This window comes from Atheta coriaria, unplaced genomic scaffold (genome assembly GCF_025399875.1).
Source record: "Atheta coriaria isolate IRGN ID8LTWV9N9 unplaced genomic scaffold, Caltech_Dcor_3.1 hic_scaffold_3_pilon, whole genome shotgun sequence".
Taxonomy (NCBI): Eukaryota; Metazoa; Arthropoda; class Insecta; order Coleoptera; family Staphylinidae; genus Dalotia; species Dalotia coriaria.
The window spans coordinates 2992535-3019052 of record NW_027045445.1 but is presented as its reverse complement, the minus strand read 5'-3'; the positions used below and the strand labels follow the sequence as shown (position 1 = coordinate 3019052).

Sequence of the window (26518 nt, the reverse complement as noted above, 5' to 3'; positions counted from 1 at the left end):
CTCAATAAACCTGCTGTAAAACGCTTTTTATGCTTTATCGTCGTTGCTTATGGCCGTTCCCAGATCGCTTTTATTGGGCTTTTATTAGACGTACTATTTGCGTTTTTTTGTCGGTGGATTTGGATTCAGACATTTTTTTAAACAATCATCTACATTTGTGTTGTTTGTAATACATCATGCTGTTGCTGTATGTAAACATGTATTACGACAACACGAAATAAAAAGGTTTCCTGTTTTGTGTTGTTTTGATTTTTATCCCGCTATGTTGTGTTGTAATATAAAGAAAAAGTAAACCGCTGGAATTTATAGCACGTAACAGGTTTCCTTATTGGCTAAATTGATCAGAAACAGGTGAAGGAACGTAGGTACTTTATAAAACGCCGGATTTAATTGCTTCGGCAATGTCCTGCGAAATAAGCTGTAAATCTTTTCGAAGCAAACAAGTAAATACGTCCCGAGATTGTAAACATTTCTTGATTTACAGTTTTCATTATGTTTCTTTACAATATTTTATTACTTGCGTCATTGTTTATATTAAAGCATAAGTTTTATAAACAAAAAACTGTTTTTAGAGGTAAATCATAAATTCCGGGGCCTAAAAACTGCATTTGTTAAATGATTTATGCGTTGCACAAATGTTTTACGCAACTTTATCATTTGAACAAATCTAAGTGTATATTCCATAAATCCTTCACTTACAATAAGCTGCAATAAATCGAGTGCACAATTGCGCAGCTAAATCAGCCGCCAATATTAATCTGGTTTAGGCAAAACTGAAAACTATAATACTCTTTTGCATCGCATCCTCTGACGCAAGCCGTGTATACAATATTAATAAATTAGCGTAATATTGATTACCTAAACCACAAGCGTAATCGCTGATTGTCTACTTTATTCATACTCGTCTATTAATAGATGCAATATGGTTTTAATTAATATCATATGTTGATGTTGCTCGTGATCCTGTGTTATTAAACTAATTTGTTTTTGATTAACACTATACGCAAAAATAATAAATAAATGGATTTTCAATTAAAATGCATTTTTTTTATCTCAGGTGTGTAAATATAATCAGAAACTTTGAAGACGCTTGGAATTCCTGTGGTGCTCCGACGTTTAAACAAGAGATTTCATTAAGAATTTTATGAGCCAAGATGTAATAAACAGCTTCTAATAGATAGAAACTATACGCGTCCGCTGAGCAAGCGCACAATATGACTATATTTGGCAATATATTTCAACAAGATGGCGGTGTGCTTCTGCTGGCCTTTTCAGCGAAGCACGTTACTCTCTGATGTTACAGCCAAAGAAGCTATTCTGTTTGCTATTGTGTTCTGCTTCGACGCTTTTGATCATTTAGCATCTTCAACTTTCCGCTCGTCCGCGTCTTTTAGCTTTTTTTACGCGAAGCACGACATAAAAGTAACGTGTGTTGAAAAAAATAGAACATCGTTATAATATATGGCAAACTTTCGCTCCATGCACAACGCCAATTCTACTCCGCTGTAATAAACAGCAGATAGAAATTAATTCTTTGCCTACAAGGGATTTTTTATCGCTCCTAACGGAACGATAAAAACGCTTCACGTAGTTTCCTTTCGTTTCACATTCACATTTTCATTATATGCGTTGAAAGGTTACAGAAATATTAGTAACCGTATAAAATCTAGGATAATATTACATAAATGCGGAAAATAATTGTGAGTAGCAATGATTCGCGGAAGTATTGCGACGAAAAATATCAATTTGCGACGTGACGCCAAATGATCTATGACAGTGCCCGGCGGGCATGATGAGATATTAATGAAACTGTTCACTGCTCGCTCATCCGCGCAGGAAAATATACAGTTGCCACAGCCACAAGTGGAAAATGTAGTATATATAGATAGATTTTACTGGCGTAAAATTAAAACCGACTGGTATAAATTTGTTATTTTAAAACTAATTACCTAGTTATTCCAGTATCACTAGATTGCCCACAAACGGATTAAAATATTAATCGATGGCTGAAAATAGCACACAACACACACCCTCAGTATATGGTGGTATTAATAGTCGTAAACATACTCGCAATAGTTTTTCGTTCACATTTGCCCTATACACTGCAATATGCGTTGCGTTGTAATCATAAAAGTAACAAGTTTCAACATCCGACCGGAAGTAAACGTCAATAATGTGTGGATATTTTCATGATTTACTTTTTAATCAAAAATAATAGTCAACTATGTAATATTTATCAACAAAAATGTTATTATCTTGCAAAAATCTCTCCTGGGACCACAAAAGATCACTTTCTACATGAACATTTCAAAAACTTCAACAAAACAAGACCTTGTGGTTTTATTATAAACATTTCCTTCGGAAAAAACATTCCATTTTCTTTGTGTTTTCTTTTGCCATTGTTGCGCCCGAAAGTTACGCAGCGATTTTGTTTTCATTTTCGCATATTTTGCGTTTCTGTGTGCGTGTATATTTTTGCAAACGTGATCAATCTGCTCGCTCTCCAGCCGGTTATTTTTATGCGCACAGATTTTCTTTATGTTTTATCGACATTGTACCGGATGCCACATAGTTTTAGATTTTTCTTTCGCATTATGTTTAAAGCGTTGTTGGTTTTTCAGTCGTAACTCTTTTCAAATTTGTTTTCGTGTTTATTTTCCAGTAAAAACTAAAATTTCAAACGTTGCTTGGTATGTTCGAATGGAATCTGCACTATTTTGTCATTTTGAGTTTTTTTTTCGCAATTTCATAACGCAACCGAGTACAAAAACCACAAAGATAAAGTATTTACCTACTGAAATTTAACGCACGCTAGGAATTTTCATTTAGACATTGCGCAAACGAGCTGCGTACGTTTTTCAGAATCTTCATCTTGAGCATTTTCTGCAGATATGATGCTATAATGTCTATTTAGTACATTGTGGGTTTTGCGGTTTTTTTGTGTCTGCATGCATAAAACGTCTTTCCTCACAAAGACGATATTTTCTCGTCTTGTTCGTTTTGCACCTGAATCTTAACGCGCCAGCTTTGCACCATCCTGCGGAATTCAGTCATCGTTCCGCCGTTTTCCGGTGCTGCCACTTTGTCCGAGTTCCATTAGAGTGACTCATGAGCGAATGACGATGGCAGTGTCCTTTCAACGTCCTGTGCTGCAGCGCTTTTCATATCGTTTCAGTTTTACAGGATCGTGTCTAATACGCGGAAGAGAATGTTCTTTCACTGCCATTTTCTTACTCTATCGATTTAATAATTTTCACCCTCAAAATAATATTTTTCTTTCACTAATGAAAAATAATTAGTTAAATAACACATTTATTTTAGTGTTACTTTTTCAGGAAATGAATCATTATAAACGTATGTTTTTATTTATTTTTTTGTTCACAGTGTAAGCGCATTTTCCGCGATAAGTGGATCAACAACCTCGGAAAATGGAATCGCTGCTAGCACAATCTCTATTTCGCACACGCGCTGTCGGAGCACAGAAGACGAGAAAAAAGTAATCGCGACACGCATCATCCGCACATCGCATTCGCAAACGCCCATAACATTATTGTTATTATTATTAACTTCTGTGCAGTTATATCTCTTCAATTTCAACACAAATACCAACTCGGACAATAAGCAGATTTTCCCCGAGAGTACCGTGAAACAAAATCGTTTAGGTTTAATGTAATTGCTGAACATGCATTAAAATAGAATTTTAATACTAATAAAATATGATTTTATGGCGTAGACAATAAAGACATATTATTTTAATGAAAATTCCAACGTGAGGCGCAAAGAAAAATGCAATTTCCATCTGAGCAGTTATTCTGATAAACTTAATCATTTTGCTCGTTGTGCTGCTGACATGTATTCAGTTTTAATTAATTTTAAGTAATGAATCAACAACGTGAACAACAACAACAACTGAGCGAGGTAATCAGCCAAGGCGAGTGTTCGCTTGTAGCTTCGAAGGCAGTCGACGCTTTTAATAAGTTCGCCAACAACGTACGACAGAAGGCACAACGTCAACGCTAACTAAGAAAAACAACGCCAAAGATGCGGAAAATTTTAAGATCCAAATTAAAACAAAACTAAATATTAAAGTAATTTAATATCCGTGTCAAAATCTAAACCCTCAGTAAGATTATGTGCATCACATGGATTACTATGTGTATGTGATCCAAAGCCGCCGACACGTCATAAGCAATAAGTCTTTTGATGTTTTTCACGAAAATCTCTTATATATTATAGCGACACACTGCGCGTGCATCATCTCGCTTTTACTCTTAGAGAACTCCTAGAAGTGTTTTTTTTTATCTCTACGGCTATATCTCGTCTACGCGTCTGCAGTGACGGCGTCGACTTTATGCGTCCTGCTAGGTTACGTGGCTTTCAATCTTCCAACATTTCCAAGTTTCTGTTTCTATGTTTGCGGGCGTGTGAGTCGTAGGCGCCCGTCCAGCTTGTATTTCTGACTCTTTTCGAGTGCCACATCAAGCTTATTACCTTGTTATCGATACATAATTTGGTGTTTGTTGACATGTATATGGGACATCCTACGCTCGTAAAGATGTCAAATTTAATCAAGTTCTATGCAAAGATCTAACACGTAATTTATACTAAGTGTTTTAAACATATTTTAAGCTTTCTGCTAGTGGAATAATAAATAAAATCAACCATGTTCGGAATATTTACACCAACATTAAACAATAAAAAATAATTTTACATTTAACTGTAAATTTTCAAGTCTGTTGGAGATGAAAATTTTAACAACTCTTCATAGTTTTGATAATTTGCAATATGCTACATACAAAGAACCCTAGTACAGAAACTTGTTGACAAAATAAATCAGTTCGAATGACGCATTGTGCAATGGCGACTGCGCCGGGCACCTGCTTGATTTGATCCATCTATGAAAGCAAATATACGTAGGCGTTGCATGCAATTTCAATACGAAATGGAGTTATAGAATAATTCCATCATCAACACTGTCCGATATCAATGTCGCAAATTTCGCAACAAATATAACAACATAACACGAAATCATTTCGACAAATGATACCAAACAGAAAGATTTAGTTTCAGCAAAATTTACGTGAATATAAATCATGCACGTAATATTTATTTTGAAATAAATCTAACGAATTATTCTGATAAACAACAAATAAACACAATTATGATAATTTTTGCCAATAGTAACGAAAGGCAAATAATAGTACAGTTAGAATAATTTTATTTGCCAATTTCGGGCGAGTAAATCGAATGAACCGGGTTGAATGAAGCAGAATATGAGAAACGAAAGAAATACTGACCTACCTCTCTTTCTATCGAATGGATGTGGATTTTTTCCCCGGTACGTATGCTGGAAGCAGACTGGTCGAAATTGATGTACTCTTCGTTGCGTATTGAATCTAAAACAGAAATTATTGGCAATAAATAACCGGAAATCGGAAAAGATATTGTGAGATACATGATATCCGCAATTTGCTGCAGATAACATACAGCTGCCTGTTTTTGAATGCATAGATATAATTTTTTACATTGTTACATAATTATTTCGTTCTAATATAATAAAAACTTTTATTTATTCGTTCTATTTCTGCGTTTTTTCAGTAGCGCGTAACTTTGAACTGATTATAACACACCATCTATCACCACTATGTAACACATAAAAGATTTTTTTACTATTCCGACAGCCCGACAACGCAATCCGATGAAAAGTTATTACACGCCTGTGTAGCTCAATGCTGTGTAGCAGAGCTGATCAAAAAGCAACAAAAAGTTCGACTTTTGCACGACAAGCTTGTGAATATATCTCAACGCAATGAAATTCGTACCTTATGTACGCTGCAGAATTTGTGAATTGGTACGTATTCAATCTCCACGTGAAAAGAAAATGAAATTCTGTCAAATGCACATCTTAAAACATCATAAACACAATGTCAAGATTTTAAGGATTTCTTTGCAGTTGTATTTTTCTGCAGTGTTTTTTTTTTAATATTTTTTGTTTATTTTCCAGAAATTTATATGTAAAAGTACTTCCTTGGCCTTTTTGACGTTTAGAAAGCATTATAATTAAATTTTTGTACTGATATACCTAACATACAGCTTTGTGCTATATAAACATACTAATATAAAATGTAACAATTAAAAAAATATGCTAATTCATTTTTCCATATGTTCCTCATTGGTATTTAAATTTTGTCCAGCAGGAATTTCGTTTCGTGGCGACTCGTAAAGTGAGCAGCCATCCGTGCAAACATTTGCTAACTGCAAATTGCGGTTGGCGAAACATTCTCACAAAGAATAAAAGCTTTCACAGCTCTGCTTGAATCTGGGAGAAAACGAAACGTTTTGTTTCGATTCACATTTGGCATCCGAACAAATATTCATGTTTTAATTATGAAATGTTCAACTTTACACCCAAAAATAAAACGAAAATATTTATAAAACACGAAACCTTTAAATTTTTAATTATTTTTTATTCTGTGCTGCAAATAACATCAAATAGAAACAAATAATTTTAATTTCTCTCAAATTTATTTGCTTGGCTTGGTATTTTCTGCCCCTTGAAGTGTGATTTCCACTTGAACGTCATTGTGAGTTCAATTCGAATATTGTGCAAATGCTCAGTAAATGCAGCAAATAATACGCTGTTTGAATGACAGTAGGTACAATTCGGGGTTTCCGCTTCGCCATCTTGCCGTACTCGTATAGCTGTTGCTACATCCGAGGTTCTCAATACGCCCAACGCCCTAATATTCACATGTTTGCAAACGCGATGAGTAAATATATGAATATTTCGTTTCGTATTTGCGCATCGCTGATTTTTCCCGAGCGTTCAAATTTGCTCCTCGAATTGGAACGCAAATTCGATGTGTTTCATTCAATAAAAAGAAATGTTGCTGCAGATGGTGAATTTTGTTCGTTTAAACTTCGGTTAAAAACCTACCAGGTGCACGTATCTTCAATTCGATAAAAAAATGTTATAGCTGCATATATTTGTCTATATTTCCATAAATTTTATTTTTGTTTACCGCGTAAAATAAAAAAGACATATCAAATAAAAATATAAATATAAAATATATATTTTAATTAATATGACTAGATATTTGTGTATTTTAATAAATATCTGGTTATTAATTTTCGTTTACATATCAATAAATAAATAAAATCAAATAACTTTTAAATTTTAAAACCCTGTAGGCTGATATTCGATAGATGGCGTTCATGTATCAATGTGGGCTCTAACAGCTATTCCATCTCGACAAATGTGAATGTTTTAAAATCTCATTTTCAGCCCGAGAGTACGCGTGGAATATGAATTAGAATCGGTTGGCGAACGAGACAAAGTCTGGAACATTTCGACCGCACGCATCGATTCAAATCTGAAAATATCTAATAACGTCTCGAAGCCCGCAACCTGGCAGCACATTTTTCACGCGCACGCATATGAACCAAAGCTACCCGAGCGCGAATAATGTGATTATTTGTGGAGCTGTGAAGCGAAACATGCCAGATTCGCGTCGGGCGAACGGGTGACTGGCGAAAAGAAAAGGACGAGCCAGACTCCAGAGGAGCTCAGCATATGTACACACAAAAACGACAAAGACCGCTCCAACCCCAAGCAAGTGAACCGTTAATATTAATTTCGACGCGAACTGCGAGCTTATTTAACAAAAGAAACTTACTTTGTTTTAAACAGCCTACTTGTGATTGTACTACCCGTTATTTCAATTAATATAGACTGTGTAAATAAACACCACATTTTTTTCGACATCCACTAGGAAATGTGAGGTTGTAAATACATGGAAGTAGGTTTGACTGACGGCGCATGATTTCATAAGACAAAGGCGATGCCAGCGCCGCCGTGGCAAATTTGGGAAGCTCTATCCGCGACTGAAGTGCTCATGCGCGTCAAAGGTGGAATTAAAAACTAAAAACTTTGATTCCTGACTGCATAAAATGCGATTTCAAACATCTCTATCGTATGAAATACGACGAGCGGTTATACGCGAAATATAATCTGCGATAAAGCAGATAAAACTGCGTGCAGCGTCAGCAGTCGCGAGCGGTGTAGAGTGCATGGCTGCGATTGCTCTATGCTTGTTAAATACATTGTCAAACCGACTTCTATAATGAAACAACTAACTAACAAATAGATATAACGCTTACCCAAACACAGCATCCTCTAATTACCACTAAATGGCATGGATTGTCTATGGAACACAACACAATTCACCAAATTAAAAGTTAAAAAGAAGACGCACGCCACGATACGCACGGCAACCTATGCACGGCAAGACTGACTACGTGCAGCGTCAACGGCATATTCGGCGGTTCGCACGATTGCATTTTTGATAAGAACCTGTTTGACAACAACAATTCTTAATTCAAAAATCTTATATTAAAATACTGAAATATTGCCATACAATGTAGGTACGTATGAAATAAATAGTTTAGATTTTAATAATGGCCCATTACAATATATTATTTTCCATTTTCATTCCCATTTGTTGTTTTTTTGTGCTGTTGTTGAGCGAATTCGCAATATTTCTGCAAACGAGTTTCTAAACGTCTTTTGTGTATTTCTCCGTTCTGTTTGGCGTCGCGCATTGTGCAAAGGACACGCGAGCCTATAGCGTTACTTTATATATTCAATTTCTTTCAATTTGCCGCCTTATTTTCCTTCAAACTTTGTCATTTCGACAAGCTTCAGGACACAGCCGAACGAATACATACGCAAAGACAAAATGTAGATACATAATGTATACAGAAAAGACGAAGATGAATGAGTCGCCGAATACATAAGCACGCAGCGCAAAAAAAAAACGAAATAAATTGGCTATTTAATATAAGAAGATGCGACAGCATTTTGCAACATTTAGCTTCATTCCGATGCTTTGCGTTCATGTTTTATACATTTTCCTTCTTCACTTGGCGCTCAAACTCAAATTTACATTAGATACATATTTATACAAACGGAATTCTCGAAAGTAAGTAAGAGCAATAAATAAATAAATATGTTATCATTATTTTCATCTTATTTCACATTTCAATAGAATTTATTAAATTGCTATAAAAATAAATAAAGGCTTTGCATTTTTCGGAAAATATCATTTCCGAATGCTTCGGTTGACGCATATTCGCATCCAATTTATTCATATTATTTCAGTTTGCCTGTTTGTTTATTTGTTTAGCTCTCGTTGGATGCCGACACCTTAAAACTCGAACACTCTTGGCAGACGTCGAACAAAAGATTTCGCTCTTGTATGAAGATCAGGGATCAGACAGCAAGCGCAAGAAATGCCATTATCTAGTTTTCCAGGGAATAAAAATAAAATTTCAACGGAGATTAACTTGTAGAATGCAATAATGTGAGCCAAAATTGAGCAAGACTACAAAAATCATATTAAATGACAAAGAAGCAACGAAAAATGTTTGGTTAAGTTAGGTTATGTTATATTGTACGTCATTTTATGCATCCGCGCCTGCGCGCAGTATAATTTTGTGAGTTTATACATAAACAAATCAAGTGCAGATCTGCGTGCTCCTCGCCACTTCAAGAAGCTGGTTTATGGCGGGCGCATCCGTGATAAACATGTTTTTCCTACGTGCATGGGGACGCTCGGAATTTTTTCCTCGGTTGACAAGAACGTGCGTTGCAAAACAAGCAAATCAAACTATTTTTATGTCTGAAGTCAAGCCGCACTGTTTCTCACTCGAACTTTGGCGGCGACTTTATTCCAGCGTTTTATTATGTTTTATTTTTATGTTTTTTTGTTGCCTTCCTCGTTGGAAGCGCGTGTGTAGGCCGTATTTAAATCGTCGCGAGCGTCACTCGACAATAACCTAAATTTGCCCCATGAAATCACCACTCAAAAGTTTTTACTAGACGCCGAACGATAAAATAAATGTTGGCGAAAAAAGTTGACAGCGATGATAATTTCTGGGTCGTAACTAAACCAATCGAGACACAATTCAATTTAATTTTTCCTTTTCCTTTTTTTTTTGAGTGTAAAAAAATGTGCAAACCAATTTGCAGACGATTATTGCGCTCATACATTTTTGTTTCATAGAACGGATATTAAATTTTCAAGGTTGGACGTCGTGAAGCGCGATATATTGAGGTTGTGTAAATAAAAAATGCAAAAAAAAAACACTGTTCAAACTGAAACCTCATATTCCTTGCTCACTGTGCTTTCGTTATAAAGCTCACTTAATTTCCATGCCGGAATATTTTTCAATTTGCAAATGTTGTCCGAACAATGGCTGCCGGTAAACAAATAAAATGCACACGCAAGAAATGTGCGAGAATATATTAGATAAGAATGAAGTTTTACGTTATTAAAGAATGCAAATTTTATGCCGGCGAGAAGGAAGCTAAATTACAGGCGAAACACACCACCCTAGTTCTATTTTCGGCGTTGGCCGACCCCAACGTAACTGGAACAAATAGCCATCACAACTACCTACTTACATGATGAAGAAAATGCAAGCTGAGCGAAACGGAAATGACGTGAACTTGAAAAAACATTGCAATGAATGGCAAACAGCGTTGAAAAGTTGGCCGCGTTTATTCTTATGTATGCAAACTAAGCATGGGACGACGATTTCCGGCCAAGTCTAAGGGCACGGAAGTGGGTTGAATAGTTTTGAATAAACGCTGTGCCCTTTTGTATGCTCACGCTCCCATAGTTGCATTATTACTAAGAACCCCAGTACCCGAATGATGGTTTACGACTCGGCGAGTGGAAAATGTGAAAATCACGACTACTTTTGCAAAACTGTCGTCATGCTTGGTGGTACTCTATCAAAGTGAAGTTTTTCTAGTGTGAAATTTGTTGCAAACATTTTCAACTGACATTGTACTGCATTTTCCTGACATGTTTGTACACCAAACTAAATCTGCACACTTGAAAACTACTAAAATGTGAAAACGGACATAATAAAAGTTTTATGATGTAAAACCTAGATTTTAAAAGGTGGCGGTTAATGTGATGGGTATTTGTTGTGGAAAAAGAAACATGTCAAAGGATATTACCATTCAAACAAAACTAATGTTTTCGGAACGCACGCGAAGAGGGCACGTGACACCGTGACCCATTTCGATGGTTTATCATGTCGGGTGCACGCATTCGCCACGCAACGCGAACATCGACCCCAAACGCACTGATCCAACCCATGTTACCAGCTAGATTCCAGAGTGTATCGTCATGACTAGTACTTTTCGTGTTGCTTGTTTTCAGACAATACACTGACACACACTATCACGAAGATGGTGCTTCTAATGTCGCTCGGCTGGAGAAAGAGCAAAGGAAAGAGCGTGTCTGAAGATGTCGGTTTGAGGGCGGAATTTAGTGGGATTCACGTCGGCAGTCGGGTCGTTGCGACACGTCGTACGACCACTGGACAACTCGGATAACAAATCACTTCGTTTCATTTTATACAGGTTCAAATTCGTGACGGTACAGCCTCACTACTCGTGTAAAGATTTTCAAGCGATGAAACAGCGAAAAGCGTAAGTAAAGTCCAGGCAAACATTGAAAAATAAATAAAATAAAACGTCAGGGCAAGAGTGGACTTGCTGAATTATACTGCCGGTAGTAAAACGTGGTTCTCACACCGAAACAAAAACAGCAGAATATTCGACAAGTGCAAAATCGATAGGCATTTCAAACAGGCATTATTATTCAATTCATTTCAGAGCAGAGGGCAATTAACACACAATATATATACGTCGTGCATTTCGTAATGGAAAATCAGTATGCGATTCACATATAACATACCAATAATCGTAACGGTAATTAGTATACTATTCAAGTTTGGCAGCTCATTAGCAAGCAAACCAAAATTTCTAAACACAACTCAAAACCTCAATTCCAAAACGCTCAATTTCAATTCCCCTTGCATCAATTACACATTCACACACAAAATACTAATTAAACTGAACTGTATCAAATTCATTTATTTTACTTGAGGAAACCCGTAAAATACTTAATTTATATTTTGCCACATACGAAAAACTTCTACTTCTGCTACTAAAACGCCCGCAGACGCTTTTTGCAATCACGATTGCAATTTGTTTCGTCCGACTAGTTTTGTTTTCAAGACCGTGCGTCCTCCCATTTTCCACAGCCAAATTGCTGGCCATTTCGTACATTCGTACCACGGCTTCTTGTCGATAAGTAGATGAATCTAACGCCGCGCCAGTTTATTTTGCTTATTTACCCTCAGCTCAGCCCCAGCAGCAAACCGACGAGTGCTTGAATGACAGCCGAAAAGCCCGCGCGCGCATAACGACTGTCTTCATTTCTTTCATTTTCATTTGTTACTCAACCCGACGCACGGGAATATGCCTCGGCGTGCTTTTTGCCCAGTTACTAATTCTGCGCATTCACAGCGTTTCGTTCGGGTGCTTGTATTTTTCTTGCTCACTGCCGGCGATGGTGTCGTATGGGTGTAGCAACAATAATAATGTGGCAGCGCTGCGCTCGTGCGGTTTCTCCTCTTCTTTATTATGTCTGTCTGGAGAAAAACTCAATGAAGCCAAGGATCTATAGACACCGGTACAACAACGAGAAGCTGACACTGTTTGTGAGCAAATGAAAAAGCAGGCGCACATAGCGCTCGCGCTCAAATAGGACGAAAAAAGAAGAGAAGAAAAAACGAACGAAACGCTCGCAGAGAAAGAAGTATTGTGGACGGAATAATGACCGAGTAAACAATACGGAAAACTAAACGAAAATGGAATGCCGTCGAGCCTAGCAAAGTGTAATTTCATTCGACTTCGACTCCCAGCATCTTCACGGCGTCCAGCGACAGATTGAATCGAATTAGTTGTGTGGGGGGCGAAAATAGATACGATAAAAATTAATTATCTTATATTTGCTACAATTGTACAAGAAATGCTTCATTAAGAAATGATTACTTATGTTTATAACCTTGACATTTATCAAACCAATAAAGATTATGCCTGTCAACAAAAATTTTAGCCACATTCATGATGATAATAATATTTTTACTATGCCAGCCATAGTAACTTGTAAAAGTAATTTTAGAATTTACGCATTTCGTATATTTCGGTCGAAATATATATATTTTTTTATTATATGTTTTGTAGTTTCGATCTGAGTGCCTGAATGTGTATCCATCGTTACTATGCAAATGATTCACATCCGTCTGTCGTTACGGCCGGCGTAATTTTTGGCCACAGCATTACTTTAGCTTTTTTAAGCGAATAGGAAGCAAAAAAACCTATTTTTTCAATTTTTTAAGAAAAATCGCTATTTTTGCATTATTTTCTAAACTAAAAAGAAAGAAATTGATGATTCTTGAACACGCAACATTAAAATAAGGTAGGCAACCATAAAACCACATTGGTAACCCTAAAATTGTTAATTTGTGAGGTTAGAGTAACAAATATTTAAATTTTATCCTGCAAGAGGGCGCTAGGAGTTATTTTAGAATATTTTATAAAATATTCAAATATTCTGTGCACAAAATCAATCCATAAATGTCATAAACGTACGTGTGTATTTTCTCACAAAACCGATAATAAAATTTAAATATATATCACGTTTCTCCATCCCCCAAACCGCAAAAATGCAACGCTAGATTCGACTCCCAAAAATGTCCAATATTTCCGTCACTTGCACGCTGCACGTAAATGCTGCGTCTTTTTGCTCGCGCCTGTCTACTTTGCACCAGTTTTTGAAATATCGCCACTAAATCCTTTCCCATTGCGTTCGCGGGCGCATATAAATGCGAATGTGAAGCGCTACATTATGTAATATAATGCGTAACGTAAGTTGAAGTAACTCGAGGATGAAACGGAGCGCTCCTCGGATAACGGAATAAATTTAGTGCGCGCAGATTATCCGCATGCCAATAACTCACCGATAAATGCATCGAGTGCTAAGCGATTCAATAAATTCGTGTTATCTACGCATGCCGTGCTTGATTACTTCTCTATTTTGTTGCCGTGTGTTTTCTGCTATCTATGACGATGCAGTCAGCAGAAAATAGACATGTTGATTCCATATCAAAACAAATCTAATCGAAATTGAAACAAATTTGTTTCTGCTTCATTTATTTGAAGATAATGAATACAATTTGGGTGGAAACGTAGCAGATCAAACGCAGGCGTGGATGTTAAATCGTCAAATGTGTCGAATTGTTAGACACTGTTCCAAGTTACCCGCTGCCATTACGTTTTCCTAGCGTGCGTTGTGTCAGCCTACAGCCACCGCTACGAAGTTAGTAAATCTTCTTTCACTCAATAGCGCGGAGGCAGCGGTACGAAACGGCACGGAAAAGGCAAACGCACTACGGCGACCATGGCCTTCCTTGCTCCTTCGGCAAGAGAGTAATTGAATCATTTGACGTTCTATTAGCCCCCGCCGAGTATTTGCTTGCCTTCTCTTGCGTCTTTCAACCTTATGGTGAAGGCAAGGAGTCAACGTTCCGTTCGCTCGATTTTCATCGCATAACTTTCCGATTTGTCACATGCCACCGCAGTGAGTATTGCTATTACAACTACAAAAAGACTTTCTGATTGATATGCTTGCCGGAGCATTTCCATTTCCATAGATATTTTTTCTATTAGGATTCTTGACGCATACTCTAGAAGATAGTATTTATAGAAATATAGTTTACTTAGAAATGTTGGTAATTAAAACCAAAAATCATTTAGAGCACCAAATACTAAATTTAAGTGTCAAATATTTTAAGAATATTTCTTTGATTTTTTTCCTGGTAGTTTTTTTAGCTAGGTAATTAAATTTTATAAAAAAAGTGGTAGTGTTTTGCTACTATTAGACTTCATACAATTTTTCACATGTTTTCATTGCATCAACGTATGAGAGAGTTCTTGAACCATGAATCCTCGACAACTCCTACTACATTTTTCTCGTCTTAACGACATTACACTCGCCAGACTTTCCACAGAGGAGTCTCCCATCTTAAAGAAACTTAGAACGTACACGTAACACTCAACTCTTCAAGCGGTCTAAACTGAAGTCGACTTGAACGCTCGCCACAAATTCTCGACTCGAGCACACGGCGTTTGCCGCATCGCGCGCATTCGGCGCTCAACGATAATAGAAATTTATGTTTCTAACTATGTAAGTTTCGCTGAAGACACTTATAGTGAGCGACAGTAACGCGTTGTCGACGGACGAAGCTGACACGAGTAAACATAAAACTTGTGAAATCGATAAGTAACATAAAAAATCTGACTTTGCTTTTTTTAACTTAAATTTTAATATTTTTAGTCTTGCTAATTATATTTAAGTTAAAATATTTGGATGAGACTCACCTAGATTTTTACAATGTGCACAAACACTTTTTCTTTTCTGCTGTGGTGAGACGATAGTGGTGATTAGAGTTCGTGCAAGTTGAAACTTTTCAATAGTTCTATATTTGTTTTTGTTGTTGTTAACGTTTCAGTAGAAGCTGTGCGGTTTTGGCGTTCAACCACCTCGCCGCAGCGCGCAGGTTGCAGGTGTGTGATTTTTATTTTCGTATTTTTTGGCGTGTCGGAAGAAACTTGGTTGAACGAGCGCAACTTCCCATGCCAACGCGTGCGGACGTTCTAGACAGGTGAACGCGCTCGTCGAGAACTATTAGCGCGATTAGTTTTCCAAACAGTGAGCGAGCGTGCGAGGCGCTCGGAAAATTCGGCGGTGTGGAAAGCGCACGCTGTGCTGGGCGATCGACGACGATGCCGTTACTGAATGTCGCCGGCGCAGAGATATCTGCGAAGAGCGGAAAGCCGGCGGCGGCAGTGGCGGCGGCAGCGGTGGCGGTGGACGGCATGCGCGCCACGGCATACCCACACGCCACTCTTTCCACCAAGTTGAGCCTATAGAGGCCGGAAAACACACAGCAACGCCGAAATGATAGTAATGTGAATCTATGCGTGTGTTGTGTGTGTGTGCAGACGAAACAAGTGAAACGAAACGATGGCGAGTCCATCGCCGATTGTCGATTTGATTAGAAAAAGCGATGCTCCGAAGTGGGATGGATCCCACGGGGTGTGGGCGAGACGATTTGGGGATTGTGTTTTGGTTTCGCCGACGAGACTGATTGAACTTGGCAATATGCACGAATAATTATAGATTTCACCATCAATAAATTCAAATTAACCGCAAAATTAAATTAAATATGTTAATATAATTTACATATTTAAAAAGATTTACATAGTAAATTTACATTAACATTAACACGAATTTATTCACAGAACATTACAATTTGTAATTTATAATTATAACACGCGAGTCTGCGGAAACCATGCGGTTGGGTGAATGCAAAAGGGCTTGACACATATGTACATTTGCATTTGCATTTTGCATGCGGGACAGGAACATTTGCTCAACAAATGGAAATGCATTAATCATCGTACTTGGATTGCAGATTGATTGATTAACGAAACATTGCAGCTCGTTATAAATATGCGGAAAGCCACGGAACGAAAGTTGTGCGTAGACACGCATTATGGTATTAGTTACGAATGATGCAAATGAAATGTTGAAAATCATCATATTTTAGAAATTAATTTCATACTTTTCACAATATAAACGGAAATAAAAAATGAGTAGATATAGACACAATAGGTGGCGCCAGTGGTCAAATATAACCTTTGTTAACCTCTAAAACAAAGTAGAACAATATTAAACTATATAAATGCATATTATATGGATTAATAAGTAATAATTAACATTAATTAACCTAATTTATTGCGAAATAAATGTTGGATAATTTATAACAATCCTATAAACATAAAAAAATGTTTTGTTATATTTTTAATGAAATTATAATAATGTGTAATTAACATTTTGTATCTATATGAATAATTGCTACAGCAATCACGAAAGTAGGTAAATATTAAACTAGCAAAAATTTGCTACGTGCTGATAAGATGATTAAACCGAACTTGATGACGTAACAAAGATAAGCTGAACAAATATCCGCATAATCCATTTAGTGTCTATATGCAGAGATAAAAAGTAATATTAGGAATAATTTTCGTTAAATTATGCGCAAAAAGAATGCTATTATGAAAGGTTAATATAGTAAAACAAATGAGGAACCCGGATATGGCATAGTCACACTCATTGCTGTGCCCTCGTTTGCATTTTCATTGCAAATGCAGAAAGTAAATGGGTTACTCAAACATTTCCATACTTGTACGCGAAGTGGATGCGCATTTGCACCCTCTTTGCAAAAGAGCAGCTCGAAATTCCAATATGTACGTGGTTACACACGTTCCCGATTCTCATGTTCCTTTTTCTCTTTCGATTTTAGCAGTAGTCTACATTCCGGATTCGTTTCGGTATGACAAGTTATGTTACGGCGTGCATTTTCACTGCACATGGATGTCTCAAATTGCATTTGGGCACCATTCGGAATCACTGTTGGAACGATCCTGCCCGGCGTGGAAATATTTCAACAGGTAACTGAACTGTTCCCGCATCGGCTGCAAATTTGCTTTTGATGATGCCTGCGCGGGTCTTGTGCGATTATGGGAATGGAAGGAAATGGTTCGAGAAAGCTCCTAGATGTGTGGGTGGTAATGGTCGAAGAAAATTGGTTGTAGCACAGTATGGAAATTCACACGCAAACTCAAACACAAACATTGTGGACGTTTTACATTTTGTACTGTTTGTTGTTGGTGGATAATGTGAATATGTCGGGCCTATCGAATGTCCGATATAATTTATTACCGAGCGGTGGCTTCGGTGATGCGATTCATTACACCCGGCAGGTCGTAAATTTCCATTTTGTAGAAAGCTGGAATACAATGTCATTTCATATGGAAGGAAACATGCAAACAGGGCATCATGTCAAAATGTAGAAAATAATTCAGTGCTTGAAGTGAATACTATTCTCATACTTTATCCGTAACTAATGACTAGGTCTTCAAATTTATTAAGAAAAATTCTGTCTAGACTTTAAAACATAAAATTTAAGTGTAAGCCGTCTCATTATTGAATGTTGAAATAACAAAAGAATCATACTTTTAAAAGAAATAATAAAAAGTATATAGCAAAATGTTGGTAATTATTCACTTCAATTTGCTCGACACGTATGTAGCTCAATAAAAGATATCAGAGTAACAAAGCGGCAATCATTAATCTCTAATTAGCAATGTATTTCTCTTGCTAATGGTTTCTTCGTACATTCACGAGAACCTTTTTATATTTAGCCTGAATATGAACATTCTCACTATTATTATATTTTATGATATAATATGAATACGCATAACATAAAAAATGAAGACAACAATGTTTCATCTTTGAGTATATCAATTATATTCGCATACAAAGCTTCAAGGTAAGAGCATCGTCAATGAAGCACTTTTTGTGATTATCCCAACCTCGTACTCACACTAAACGATGAAAATTGAAATATGTTGTCATGTAAAAACAACAATTTACATTAATTAATTGCTTCTTGTCCAATTATCATTAATACAACGTATCCTACGAAAATAATTTGATAAAATGTCTTGTATACAAAAGCATGACAAAAATATTTATTTTCTAACAAATGTTTTTATTTATTTATATTCTTGAAATGTTGTTTATTATCATAAGTAATAAATCAACCCATTGTACGATGTTGTATTTATATTTACAAACATTTGCGTAAATCCCAAATCGCATCAAATTCCGCTCACGTCCTTAATAAAAACGTCCGTTATTTTTTTCTGCAATTCATAATTCACTCATCAATCACTACTTTTCTGGCACGAATTCATTGCGCAGCAGTATGAAGAAAAAAACTCAAAGTATCTTAATCCGTCCGCTGAATGTTATCAACTATCGAGCGTCACATTTATTCCTTTTGAACAATCATGTGCCGAAATGTCTCGTTGTGAGCGGTGAATAATGCAAAGCGCAATCTTTGCGCTGGCCTCGGCCACGATCACTCCGGGTTGTTTCAGGTTCAATCACAAAAGGCCCTCGCTATTGTATCCGTTCTGTGCTTGCTCACACTCGGCATTTTCACATTGCTTGCCACACTAGTATCAAGGGATAGGCAAGTAAAGCAGTCGTCTTCTACTGCCAGCAACGTAAATGATTAATTGCGTCCGCTAGTATTTGCTGAGTAGTAAAATTAATTGCAGGATTTCGACGATTTTCTTCGCTTAGTCTTTGTGACTGACTTGCCTTGATCCTTCGCCTGCAAGAAACAGACATGCACGCATGCTGAAGATGTTTAACTGTGTCGTCCTGGATTTGTAACGGGTCCATCAACGCCTTCACATACGGAATGATACATTATTTCAACTTGTATTACAATAAACCGATGTCTTGTATTTATTGCTGTGGAATCCAATCAAGAAGACGATTAATTTTATTAGATACTATGACACATCAATATGCTATGAAATTTAAACGCAAATTCCACTTCACAAATCGACAAGTTGAAGCGAAAAAAGCCATAAAGCAGCTTTTCTAAACTTTTAAAAGTCAACTTTTGGCGAACCAATTAATTATGCGTGTAGGTTAATTATAAAGTGCAAGTTTTAAGCCAAAGCTCAACCAACTTCCAATGCCGCCGCTTTAGTAATTTGATTTTTTGTGATATTTTTTCTAAGATTATTTTTCCACATCAAAGTAGCACGGGCTGCGGTTTTGCACTAAAAACTTTTCGAAAGGAAGGCGTTCTGCTAGTTTTTTTTCGCAGTTTTTAACGTTGGGCCAGGTTTTAATTTTTTATAAACCTGGATAGGGTTAGAACCGCTCGCACTTCGTTACCATTCTCTTTGCGAGCTGTATTTATAACACCTAAAAAATCTAGCAAAACAAAAGTAGGTATGGAACAAAAAAAATTCCCTTTGAACCAAAGTTAATTAATAAAATAAAAACAAACGTGCGTCGAGGCCATGGCAATTTGCTCATTCGCTACGAAATATTTTAAAACGTAATAACGTTATAATGATATGTCTAGTCATGAGTACTTGAAAAGTTGTAATTTTTATGAATGAACATAAAAAATGTACCAGGTTTTGATGTGGTTAAAAATTTACTCCTATGACTTAGCAACCTTTGCAGCAGTCTATGGCTCAATTACTTGACTTGCTGATCAAATATCCGCAAAGTTCTTTAATAAAAACCAAAGTAAAAAGAAACTTACTTTCATTCGCTTTCACATTTGAAAAAAAAATCTTTGATGCAATATTACTGTGAATAACTACACGATCCGAATGTGGAAAATGGTAAAAACAATTTGACACATGCAAATGCAAATGTAAGCAGTGTAAGCACTGCGTTGGGACTTTTTTCTTTGCAGAAAATAGCCCAGTAGGATTTGTGTACTCGTAATAAAAAATGAAAACATTACCCAGATGGTTTCCGGTACGAGTCTATTTAGTCCAGACCAATATTTTTACTAAATAACATTGTATATATTTAAATTGAAAATATACACGTTCTAATCAATCATAACGTCGACAAAAATTCTACTAACGACTACCTTGTGCATAAATATTGCGAAGTAACATTTTTCAATTAAATTGAATTTATTTGCATTTTGATATTTTTACAATTTCAATCAATCTGCAAATACTAATTGCATTCCTGAACAGTAAATATTTCTAAAATTGTGTTGTTATTTAAATTTACATCTTATTTGTGTTTCTATCTATCCCACGCTTTGCTTAAATGTAAGCTGCAACTTAAATTGCTTAAAACGACTAAGCGTAAATGTAAAATAATACCAGTGTGACTAATTCCGTGAATAATAAGAACTTGAGGTAGAAATATAGAATATCCCTTAACACCCAACGCGAATTCGGTGCATGCCAACCGGCCAGAAGCTTTCCAACACCCCCGACGGAAAATTAGATTTCAGATATTGTCGTCGGCGGCGGCGCGAAGCGGTGCAAAGTTTACGCACTTCATCCCTGCGTGTGTTTGCCAGCCGACTAGGTTTAACCTAAATTTCAATTAAACTGTTTATCCTTCGTCCTGCCAGCCAGACGCATACTTAAACTATTATTCGATTATTTACATAATGTGATATTAAGAAGGGTCAAACCTATCAAGCCGTTCAATGAATAATGCATCAAAATCTTTTATTTCTTAGTTCTGAAATAATTTCCATTACAGCATTAATAAATTGCCTGCATTTCCAGTTTACTTGAAGAACAATCCATACACTTTTTCTTAAATCACAAATTGGTACTTGAAGATTTCTTTCTTTGCAATAACTTATATTAACTTTCAAAATGCAGTAACAGCGGTATTCTTAGAATATCCTGGTGAAGTGTACGTAATCGTAATCGTAATTCATGATACGGGAACCTAATACGATTTGCTTTTGTTTGTTTAAACACTTTACGCTCGGAAAACTCGAACAAAGTGTCATCGAGAGTTCGAAAAAGTACCCAAATCTCATAAACAGAGCGGATCAAGGAGCATATCGACGTTTCGTAGAGAAATAAAACTGGAGCATAAACATGATAAGCATAACATGAAGTTAATGCGCCTGTAAGCCGCAGCGCAAGTTGCAAGAAGTACAAATTGCGGATTGATGTGATTTACGAGTGTGTGTGGAAAGTTTTATGAGAGTATCGCTTGTAAAATGTCTTTTAGCGTGGATGTAAAGTTTACTTCATACAAATAAACAAATTGTCAAACACATTAATCATCCTCACGAATAGATTGCACCTGGAAATTGCATTCGTGCGCATTTTGAACGCGGAAATTTTGTCTGATAGAAACAAATTATGGTATTTTATTTTGCCGAGGATGAAAATAGTGATGTTTTATGAGTATACTTCAGGCTGAAAGAGCCTTAAGTGCGCACACTTGACTTTTCGTTCCGGTTTTTGTTTTATATTTTAGCATTTAGCATCGTTGTTTTGTGCGCTTCTTTGTTAAAGTGTATTTTTTTTATTTATGCGTGGTAGTTGTTTTGTTCTTAGTCGCTAGCTCGTTTTCCTGTCGATTTCTCGTGCGGGCCGTCCGTTATTTTTTCTGGGCGGCGCGTTGACGGAAATAGCTTTTAACCTTCTCGCTTTTCTCGCTTACTCACTGCTTCCTTATAACATTTTTTCCCTTTATGTAGTCTTAATGCTTTTATGCTGTGTGAAAAAATTTGGAAGCAAAAAACGCAAAGCGATAAAAATATTACGACAGTGGTCAACAAGTTTATCTTTATCTTCTAGTTTTTCCAAAAGTTTATTTTTTACAATTTTTCTAAATTCTTTTTAAATTCAGTTTTTCGTTTCGTTATCTTCTTCAGCACTTCCTTTAGATGCTTTTTTCAAATTGCAATATTCTTCAATTTCAGGCGTCAACTTTGGTTTTGGAAACTTTTTAAACAACCAATCCTCTGGCATTCCCGTGAGTTCTCTTAAAATTTTCAAAGCATGCGTTGATAACGGTGCGTCACGTTCTAAACGTGTGAAGCGATTATGATCCAACTTGTTTAATCTTGGCAGATAAGAGGCCACTAATTGGCGCATGTTACCCAACTCGGTGCGTTCGCACCATGGGTTTGCATAAATTGTCAAATGCTGCAGTTTTTTCAGCTTGCGCAGAGCAAAAATATCCTTAGGTTCGGATAGTTTATTGCCGTGCAGGTAAAGAACTGTAATATTTGGAAAACGAAATAAGTCGTTGTGGATTTCAGTCAGTTCATTGCAGGAAACATCAAGAAATCCCAGCAATTCTGGAAATTCCAAGGTATTATTTACAAAATCATGTATATTTCTTAAACTGGCGATTCTATTATTATTGAGCCAAAGACTTCGCGAAATCAAACGTAAATTCGGCCCTTTTTCCAAAAGTCCAAGTCGATTCATCCGTGCATTTTCCGGTCGCATTGTAGTACATTCTGCAAGTTTTTGGTATGTATAATCAGCTGGTTGGGCTGCAAGTGCTTCATTTTCAAGCGTCAACACCCAATCTTCTTGTTTCCTTTGTCTCTTTTCAGCTGGTTTTGGTTTCATGTCTTTTTTCTTTACGTTGCCTTTATTTTTTAGATTATTAGCACTCATTGTAAGATAAAATGTAAAAAAATGTTTTTTAAAAATTGATTGACGTTTATAATCAAAACATGCGTCAGATTAAAACTTTCTCTAAATTTATGTAATAAAAACAGCAATGCCTGGAATTTGTTTCCATATTTATAGCAAATTATGGCAAATTATTCTGTCCATTACGTTCGGTTTGCACTTTTTCTACGTGTTTGGCCGATATCTACCGTCGCATTTTGATAAAAAGTTACTGGATCTAGTCTAGACAACAAATAGACTGAGATCATCCGCTGCATCATAATGAGAGCAAAAGATTATATCGAAAAAATTTGAGTCCGTGACTTAGTGGCCTGCATTATCGACGAAAAACAGACATTGCATATTAATACTCTGGAGTCAATCAAAACAAACTTTTTATGCTTATTATATAATAAGTTATAACAGCTTTTAAAGTTTTTCGTGTTTTTTTTTTTCTTCCTTGACATCGTTATCAAAGTGCTGGAATAGTTTTAAGTGCTAGAATCAAAATTAAAGACTGTTGCTGGCATAGGCCGCTCAATAAATCTCACCCGAATCCATTTGGAATGAACGTCGAACAGATTCTTTGCCTAAAATCATGCCAAAACAATGAATCCGCACGCAAATTACTATTAATATCTAGGGGGAGAACGTCTCATCGGCTTGCGCCATTTCCCACGCTGCGTTATCCACCCATCCACTCTATCATCACAACGTTTTTGGCATCCTCTTTATTTGCACTCCATTGTTGCGCTTATAGTTTCTTTATCTGCGATCCGACACGCACGCACATTGCTGCCAAACACATTACTTATTTCTCTATAACAAATTGCTTCCTTCCGTCCGGTTCCGCCGACTTGGACTAAACAGCCAGTGGAGACAGCGGTTGTCCAAACGAAACAAATAGAAAAATCCTGGAAGAAGTGGCAAGGTCTTTGAACGTTTCGCTAAAACTAAAACAAATTAAACAAATACGTTTAAGGACAACTTGGCGAAGCAAGTAAGTGAATTAACGCAAGCGATAGTATTAATCATCATTTCCGTTATCTGTTATCCAAAAGTTGCTTCTCTTCTTCGCCCTATTGTTGATGCTGCAGTAAGTATAATGTTAAACTTTTAATGTACGGCATAAATAGATCGGCAACAAAGTGTCGTAAACTTTATGGAATTTTCGCCGTGTCGCGAATGTGAGTGTTTGAGGAGGAAATTTAATGTTCGGTTTGCTAATAGAATTTCATTTAGCGGGCGCGTTGCTTGTTTAGCGCGAGCGCGCGGATATTTATTAGCAGCGTCGTGCATAAACTAGAGCGAATATCAAAATATAACATTGTCTCCTGTTTTACGACTGCCGGAAGAGTGTAAGCAGCGAGGCGCACGAACTCAACCGGCAAGGGCTTGGTGTAGGCCTGTTTGGCCTTGCATGGCGTAACCTTACCAAACACAAACTGGCGAAAACCATAAAGCAACCTCAAGAATCAAGTTAGCTACAATAGCAGGAAAACAAAATAAGTTAAAAATTAATATTTATCTATCTTTAACTATATTTTTTAATAAATAATATAAATTCTTGCACTGAGATAAACCTTGCAAATTTTTTAGTACTTTGATAACACTTTGTATCTGAAATTGAAGTTGAGTGACAGTAAAGATGTGCACTTTGAACGAGTCCAACCAAAAAGAGAAGTTTACGAGCGTGTAACCGCCCCTCGCATATAAAACCCGTGGTGTGTTTATCTACATTAATTCAAGCACTTTCGGCTGGTGTACATTCTGTCCAACAATGTATTATCGAGAGGTCGTTGGTTGTCAGGAGACGGCGAGAACCAAAAACAGTGTCTAACTCTTTTAAAATCATAAGAAAATGTCTGTGTAAAGAACTTTTTCTCCTGCTAGCAAAGAAAAATTTTTCTTTGCTTTTTCTACGTTAGAGAAAATTTATAAAAATACTAGGGATCCCTTACAACCCCATGGTAATTCTAGGATGACGAGAGAGTAGGTAGTCCTGCTAACCTCCCCCCACCCCTCTAACGCCAGTTTATCCAGGTAGTATCAACAAGCACTGTCGCTGACTACTACTTTCTCTTGGCGGCACGCATACCCCCACCCTTTTTTGCGGGTCGGCGCGCCATGCTACGTTCAGTCGTGCCTGAGTCGTCCAGCAATCTAGGAGTCCACTTGCAGGTTTCCATAATTACATTACAATTACAATTACAATTACAATTTCTCTTTCTCTATTTTGGGAACGTCGGTTTGGTTTCTCCGGTGGCTACTGCACGTCAGGCGGTGTCAGTTGCTTATCGACCTGACTTGTGTTGAAAAGAAAATCTAATTTAAGTATATATTCAAATATTTAAATTTATTCATATATAAAATACAATTATTGTGGGCGGATAATAAAATAAAATAAAATTTTCCACAGAACTATTTAGTTTTGCATTTAGTAAATGTTAAATTATATTAAGCGAGTTTAGTGCTTCAACGAAACCTTTTCATGTAATTATAACTATGTGATTTCGCAATTTCAGCGGAAAGCAAATCAACAGACGGGAAGAACATTAATTATTTAACGTTGTAAAAGTGGAACTTTTCAACTAATCGTGCATTTCACTAGTGAGAGCAGCTCGAATGCTTACCCATCTAGCACAAACGACGCAGCAATAATTCCAAAAGTTAAAAACTAATTAATTAAATAGTCACAGCGTTGAATATGTGAGAATTATAGCTGATATTTATGAATCTCTGTAGTTTAGTAGATTATTGCTAGTTGGAATTTAAATTAAATTATTAAATTATGTCGTGAGCAACACATAACTGTATAACTAGTTAATTTGATTGTTTCTTGGGACGAATAGTAATTTCGAAAATGGATTACGTTTTTACGTGTTTTTGGATTATAAATTAAAATTTTGGAAATTCATGCACATGTTGTGTTTATTTAATGATAAACCTTAGTTACCTGACTAAAACTTGTGTTTCTCTACATAATCGTAATTATCAGATGCGCCACGTGTAAATGTATAGCTAACGCCGATGGCAAGACACAAAAGGAAAAGGTGGAGCTGCGGATTAAAGTGATCAAGTCGCTTAATCGGCTAATGGGGTGCTTTAACGCCCTTCCGTTACAATCGTTGATACTCGGGTAGTTCGCATCGCCAACTCTTACTAAACCCGCTCTGGGGAAGAGATCAACCGCACATCAGTCAAGCATATACGGGAATCGTATTAATTCGATTCGAGAATGCACTGATTCAGAACCAAATAACAAAGTTCACACACACTGCAAGTAAACAACTCCGAACCAAAACAGAAAACAAAATAAATGTTTTTAGTTCAATTGGTAGTGCGGTGTGACGACACACATTGTTAGACAGCAATTAGCCACAACAATGCGCAAAGACGCATTAAAATAATATTCACGCTAGACTAGCGCAGATTTTAACTTCATTCCTCTCGTATAAATACCGCGCCGGCAAATCGGCAGCGTCGGGCTGAGCCAACATCAAGTGGAAAATTATACGAATG

General features: G+C 36.6%; 2 protein-coding genes across 10 annotated transcripts in view; both read right to left on the bottom strand.

Moving 5' to 3' along the window:
- Positions 1-15731, bottom strand: part of LOC135804331 (somatostatin receptor type 2-like) — a 64379-nt gene extending 48648 nt beyond the window's left edge. For 4 of the 9 annotated variants that reach the window (XM_065318162.1, XM_065318163.1, XM_065318167.1 and 1 more), the window contains exons 1-2: positions 15305-15731; positions 5302-5396 (exon numbers count right to left, since the gene is read on the bottom strand). The gene's annotated coding sequence lies outside the window, so the exon portion shown is untranslated. Of the gene's footprint in view, positions 1-5297; positions 5397-8160; positions 8284-15304 lie in introns of those variants that run through there. The other 5 variants (XM_065318164.1, XM_065318165.1, XM_065318166.1 and 2 more) reach the window with 3 other exon arrangements.
- Positions 15732-22213: 6482 nt separating this feature from the next.
- LOC135803669 (leucine-rich repeat-containing protein 51-like) lies at positions 22214-22999 on the bottom strand. Its single transcript, XM_065317342.1, has one exon. It carries the CDS (start codon positions 22997-22999, stop codon positions 22214-22216), a length of 786 nt encoding a protein of 261 aa, XP_065173414.1.
- Between the last annotated feature and the right edge of the window lie 3519 nt (positions 23000-26518).

What these genes read in the sequence shown, in the direction of transcription:
- LOC135803669 (XM_065317342.1), bottom strand. Translation starts at nt 22,999, where the DNA reads ATGAGTGCTAATAATCTAAAAAATAAAGGCAACGTAAAGAAAAAAGAC.